This window comes from Triticum dicoccoides, chromosome 6B, assembly GCF_002162155.2.
Source record: "Triticum dicoccoides isolate Atlit2015 ecotype Zavitan chromosome 6B, WEW_v2.0, whole genome shotgun sequence".
Classification (NCBI taxonomy): Eukaryota; Viridiplantae; Streptophyta; class Magnoliopsida; order Poales; family Poaceae; genus Triticum; species Triticum dicoccoides.
Genome location: NC_041391.1, coordinates 706,670,865 through 706,677,109, shown reverse-complemented (window position 1 = coordinate 706,677,109; position 6,245 = coordinate 706,670,865). Strand labels below are relative to the sequence as shown.

The window sequence follows — 6,245 nt, the reverse complement described above, 5'->3', positions numbered from 1 at the left end:
GGCCTCTCTATGTACAGTACGTAGCGTCGACCAAGCACGGACATAAGAGAGGACACTTCTCTCTATTATGACGCGTGGATGCCTTTTGATCCCGGTTGGTGCCACCAACCGGGACCAAAGGCCCTCCTGCTTGGGCTCGGCGCACCGGCCTACATCTGTCCCGGTTCGTGTTAGAACCGGGACTAAAGGGGGGAGACATTAGTAACGACCCTTTAGTCCCGGTTCAAGAATCGGGACTAAAGGCCTTACGAACCGAGACAAATGATCCCTTTTATACTAGTGAAACTGCTCTTACAAGTCACAACAATGGTCACACACGCGGACCACATAGTAAGATTGCGATGGCCTGTTTTACCTTTTTTCTCCGCCTTTCATGTCTTTCGAGGAAGCGGCGCGCAATCTCGTTAAACTGGTCGTTCCTAGGCTGAGACGACTGATAGTGATAGTACAAGGAGGTGGTGAGAATCCAGGTGAGAGTGATGAACTCGGTGCCGCTGCTGAGCTGCCTGGCATGGGAGTCGTTGCTGCAGTGGCTGGCTGCGTAGCACAACATCTCCACCCACACCTGTGAGATGACTTGCAGCACCTTGTCAACCCCCTTACCCCGAGGCTGAGCCTCGCGCATGTTCAGCATGTTATTTGCAAGTTGTACTTCTGGTCGGATGTAGGCTCCTTGCAGCTGCCGCTGTCGCCGGGTATCCTTGAACTCCTTGAACTTGTCGCAGAAGCTATCGTACTGGCTTCGACGAACTGGGCTTGGCAGCAAGTGAGGCCGCTCCACAAGAAGGAACACCATGTATCTCGACAGTGTGTCGATCGCGTTGATGCGACCTTCTCTAGATGGCACATTTACACCCCGAGTGCGGAGAAAGGCGCCGGTGGCATAGTGCAAGGCGAGTATGCTGCCGCCAAAACCAGCCTCCTCCACTCCGTGCACACCGTTGTATAATTCGGCGCCAGCGCCATCCTTACCCCATCTGCCGAGCACGAGCTGGCCAGGGACACCTAGGATGCGGTTGTTTTGTGCATAGGCTTGTACCATATGCTTGATTTGTGCCACCACTAGGTCCTCCACATCGTGTGAGATCGCAACAGAGCCGAAGAAACGCAGCCTACTCCACCATTGCCCTAGCCTGAAAAAATCCATACACGACCTCAAGTATGTATTCTTCTGTCGGTACTGGTCCAGCTGAAAAATGTCGTGTTGCCCGATGGAGCCCGACCACTTCCTACATCTCTCTGCGGCCTTGGCACGCTTGCGAAGGCACGCCACATGCGTGTGTAGCCATTCCCACCCTGAAGCTTGTAACTGGGCGCATGTCCATGTTGACATGACTATCCTCAGCAGGGATACCAATTCCAACAGGAAGGCCCCAGCCAACAAGGTGTAGGTGACGACCCTGTCCCGCCTGTTGTACCTGTAACCCCCCATAGTGGAAGTGGACGCCTGGAAGAGGTGGAACGCCACGATAGTGGCGACAAGGGAGACAATTCGGGACAGGCATCCGTACCAAGCGCCAATCACCATGGCCTTGGTGTAGAGAATGTCACGCATCAGGGAGAGCTGCATGCCAACCAACTGCGGCAACATGTTGCGCCTAGTGGTAGTGCCATCACCATGATACACCAATATGGCTCCGGTCTGGAACAGGGACGGCCAGACCTTGTAATCCACCAACTGGCCCATACAGATATGGAGAAGGTCATGGGCTCCCTGCAGGACCTCCTCCGGGTCATCAGGATGAGCCGGGGCTTTGTACTTCTTTTCAAGGTCCGGCACCTCAAAGCCGTCGAGGAACTTCCGGATGCTGTCAAGGCCGGAGGACTTGAGGGCGTATATCCTCTCCCCGTACTTGATGACGCCTACCATGAACATAAGCACGGATGCGGCAAGCAAAGCCCCGCTGGCAACATACTTGTACAGCACATAGGCCGCTCCGGCGGCCTGCACCACCAGAGTAAACAAGTGCCGCAGCCACAGGTCGTTGTCCTCCATGGCGTAGGCGGTGACCGTGTCCTGTCCACCCAGGTGCACCAGCAGCAAGGACGCCCAGAACGCCATGAGCTGCTGCTGCTCGCGTGGCTTGCAGCTCAGGGACATGTGGCCCAGCACGTAGATCGCCACCGAGTCGGCCAGCAGGTACAGCAGCCACAGGATGCCATTCAGCGCTGCGGACAGCAGAGCCCAGCGGGATGCACGCCGGCGCCACTCGGTGAAGACGAGCAGGAGCACTTGTAGCAGCAAGCTTGAAAGCAGCAGGATCTGGACCTCCCATCCTCCCAACTGTTCAGCCAGTCCACCCATCGATCGGCCACTGAGCATGCCAAATTGATCATCAATCGATCAATTAGAATACAATTCGTGTTTCCTCCGACAAGAACTTAATAATAATCTAACTAATCCGTCCTATAATTAACTTATTACAACCCTAAAAACACAACATTGACAACAACAAAGATACGTCGGATTCGAAACTCAAGAGAAAAAAATATCAAACCTACCTCTTGGTCAACAGTGTCGCGCGCCACGAGGAACCAGCAGACTCTAAGGGGAATTATTGGTGAGGAGCAAAGTGAGTTAGACTAAGCTAGTATTCTCGCATAAAAGCAGCAGGATCACACACACACACATATATATATAACAAACTACTCCCTCCGTCCCATAGTGTCAAAAACGTTCTTATATTATGGGACAGAGAGTAAATGATACCCCACCCGTTGTTGTGGGAATGTTTTGCAATATAACCAGTGAGAATTGATTGTATGAAACATGAGTATATAAATTAACAATATGAGAACTGAAATTAAAAACAATTTGTGGTGTTTGATTTTTTACTAATCGTATAATATAAATATCATAACAGTATGTAAATTCTCATGCATGTGCATGTTGATGTGCCTTTTTATATGCATGATTGCATCTTATGATGGATCTTTCTCCATGCATGTTAAATGATGATGTGACATACTTACATACATGTTAAAAAATAGATTAGTGAAAACTAGCTATTTAGATATACACTACTCCCTCCGTTCCGAATTACTTGACTTAGATTTGTCTAGATACGGATGTATCTAGCACTAAAATGAGTCTAGATACAGCACCTCACCTAGTCGCGTGCGGCGGCTCCCGAAGGCTGGCCCACACGCGCAAGTGGTATGACTGCAAAAGGCAGAGTTGCAGTAAATGTGACAGTAAATTTGACCTGTCACAATGCTGCTAGGACGGTAGGACCCCAGAAGTGTGACTTTAAGGAAAGGCTACACTACTTGTTAATGCTAACAACAGTATCATCAGCTTTTTGCATGTGCTAGTCTGTTAGCGTAGTGATTCAGATTTAGCATGTACTTACATTAAATTGCTTTTAAATAAGTTGAAACATCAATTACTTTTTTTTTGCAGGGAAACATCAATTACTTTCACGCATAGTTGACATGTTTAAGGTATAATTTCTTTTGACAACTAGGTTTAAGGTATAATTGAAAGGTTTAGACTTTAGAAGGTGCATTTACCGGAGATTTAAGATATACTTGCGAGTTTTTAGTTTCTGATGTTGCCAGATTTAGGGATACATTTATTGAAAAAAAAAATGCTGGATTTTAATACCACGTTTGCCGGAGATTTAAGATACATTTATCAAATTTCAGGGTACTTCTGTCGAAGATTTAAGGTACAACTGTCAGGTTCGCAATTTTATGTTGTCAGATTTTAGGGGTACGCTTGCCAGATTTCATGTGTGTGTTTGCCGGATATTTTAGTTGTAGTTGCCTGATTTTGGGGTGCTTTTGCTGAAATTTAAGGTAGAATTGCCAGGTTCCTAATGTTATGTTGTCAATTTTCTCGGGTACACTTGCCACATTTTAATTGTGTGTTTGCCGACGATTTAGGGTACAGTTCTCAAATTTTAGGATGCTTTTGCGGAGAGATACACTTGTCAGATTTCCAATTTTATGTTTCTGATTTTAGGGATATACTTCAAGCACTGAGCCTCTATTAAATGGGCACCTTCTAGGACTTCTTAAAAATAGTGCTCGGGCGAGTCCTGACCCCCGGGCGGACCCCTGGTTGCAATATCGGTGGCCTTCATCTTCGCCCAAATACGTCTTAACACGGGCAAGAGCCATCCGCGCACCCTCTATGCACGCCGACCTCTTGACAGCGTCGATATGCGGCATAGCACGAAGAAATCGTTGCACCAAATCAAAATAACTATCCGGGCTCGGTTCCTTCGGCCACAAATAATCCACGACAGCCTTCATGGCGAGACCGGATAACCTATGGAGCTCGGCCCACTCGGCCATTTGCTCATTTAATAGCAGCGGACGCTTTGGAGCAATGAACTGCGACCAGAACAATCTTTCCACCTCATGATCTTCCCGATCTTTGAAATACTCTATCGCATCAGCAGCACTCTTTGCTAAATCCAAGTATGCATCTGCAGAACTCCACAATTGATCAAGAGGGGCATACTTCGGATCGCCAAACTTCGTCCGCAATAAAAAGGGCTTTCCAGCCGTGATATCACCGGCTTGCCGAAGCTCCTCTCGCGCCGCTCTGATTTTAGAGCGAGTCTCCTTGGCTGCTTGCAAGGCCTTCTCCAGGTCAGTCGTTTTTGTTTTGTTTTCCCTTTCGAGAAGCTCATAACGGCCGGCGGCATTTTGTAGCTCAATTGCCATATCGGCTATTTTACCCTCACTTTGGCGATGAGCAGCCTATTCGGCTTTTAACTCTTCGGATGCCTTCAGGGCAGCCGCATCACTTCTCCTGGCTTGCTCCTTGGCCCGGGTGTGTTCCACCCGCAGGGTCTCCACAGCGGTAGCTCCATCTGCAATCACAGCATAACACTAATACTAGCATCATGCTCTCCTAAAATATTTTCCGATCACCCTAATATACATACCCTGTACCTCGTCAAGCCGCTTGTTTACAAGCGTGATGTCCGCATCTGCCAAGTCTAGTTGCCGCCTCAATTTGGCAAATTCAGCAGTCCGGCCAATAGCCAGATCTGCAGCCACCTGCGCACAAAAGCAGCGCTATCATTATCTGAGACTATGATCCTCTATTCGCCTCTTCTGGATGGCAACTAGAGTATCAGGGGCTACTATCTATACAAAGTACACCTTGTGTGTGCGGTACATCAATATATATATATATATATATATATATATATATATTTTTTTTTTCTTCGCGTACCTCAAAGCCTCTTAGCAGGCTCGTGAAGGCTTCATTCAACCCACTTTTTGCGGATGAAATCCTCTCAACCACCGTACCCATTAAGGTACGATGTGCCTCTAGGATAGACGCTTGCTCCAAAAGACCCATCAATGTGTCCGGTGGTGCACCGGACAATCCCGGGCTTTTCCCATCGGTTTCCTTAGGAGCCGAGAACTCCGGACCTCGGGTGGCCGAAGAATTACCTTCTGGCCTTTGCGGATCAGGAGAAATCCTCCGGGACGACACCTCCGGGTCGTTCGCCCCATGAGGCGGATAAGTAGGAGGGGGCGTTTTTCTCTCCATCATCTCCAGAAGAAGATCCCCCAAGGACGAACATTATGGAGAAGGGCTACGAGCCGGACTGCAAAACATATGTCTCGGTTGTTATTCCTAGAAAAGGAGCAGGGCATATTTACCAAAGTGACTTTGTTCACTTACGGCTCGGTTGATGGCTGGCCCCCTTGTGGGTGTTGTGCGGTAAGAATGCCCTCCGAGGCGGGGCCCCCTGGTGAAGGTTTCTTCCCTCGTTTGGAAACCTCTGTTTCCAAGTCTTCAGGGGCAGTCCTTTTCTTCCTGTGGGGAGAGGGGATTCTAGATTCACCTCCCCAGTCATCCTCCAACATGGAGGCACTAATTTCCCCGGTTAGGATGCGTAATGTATGAAGCCCGCTTTCGCCTTCTCTACTCCTCCCCTCCTCTTCTCCTGATGGCACTTGATAAGGTGTGCGAGCCAGCATCCTGGTTAGAACAGGATTCGGCGAGCCTTCGGGAAGAGGGGCCGAGCACCTGATCCTCTCCGCCTTTCTTATCCAATCCTGACCAAGGGAGATTTTTCAGAATAATGTCGTGACAAATATAATGACAGCATGTTCGGTCGCATAGTTACTTACTTGGGTATCCGGACGGTTGCAGTTGAGACCCGCATCCTCGGTGGTGTCCGAACACTTTATTCGTGATCCGAAGAATAATCGATACATCCCTTCGGGCGTCACGCCGAAGAAGTGTTGAATAGTTCACGATCCTTCTGGGT

At 48.9% G+C, this 6,245-nt stretch overlaps 1 protein-coding gene across 1 annotated transcript; it reads right to left on the bottom strand.

The window, feature by feature from the left end:
* Positions 1–250: 250 nt before the first annotated feature.
* LOC119325809 lies at positions 251–2,594 on the bottom strand. Its single transcript, XM_037599533.1, has 2 exons — positions 2,503–2,594; positions 251–2,315 (listed from the first exon to the last, which is right to left on the bottom strand). The coding sequence occupies exon 2, from the start codon at positions 2,303–2,305 to the stop codon at positions 311–313; it is 1,995 nt and encodes a 664-aa protein (XP_037455430.1). The 5' UTR covers positions 2,306–2,315; positions 2,503–2,594; the 3' UTR covers positions 251–310.
* Between the last annotated feature and the right edge of the window lie 3,651 nt (positions 2,595–6,245).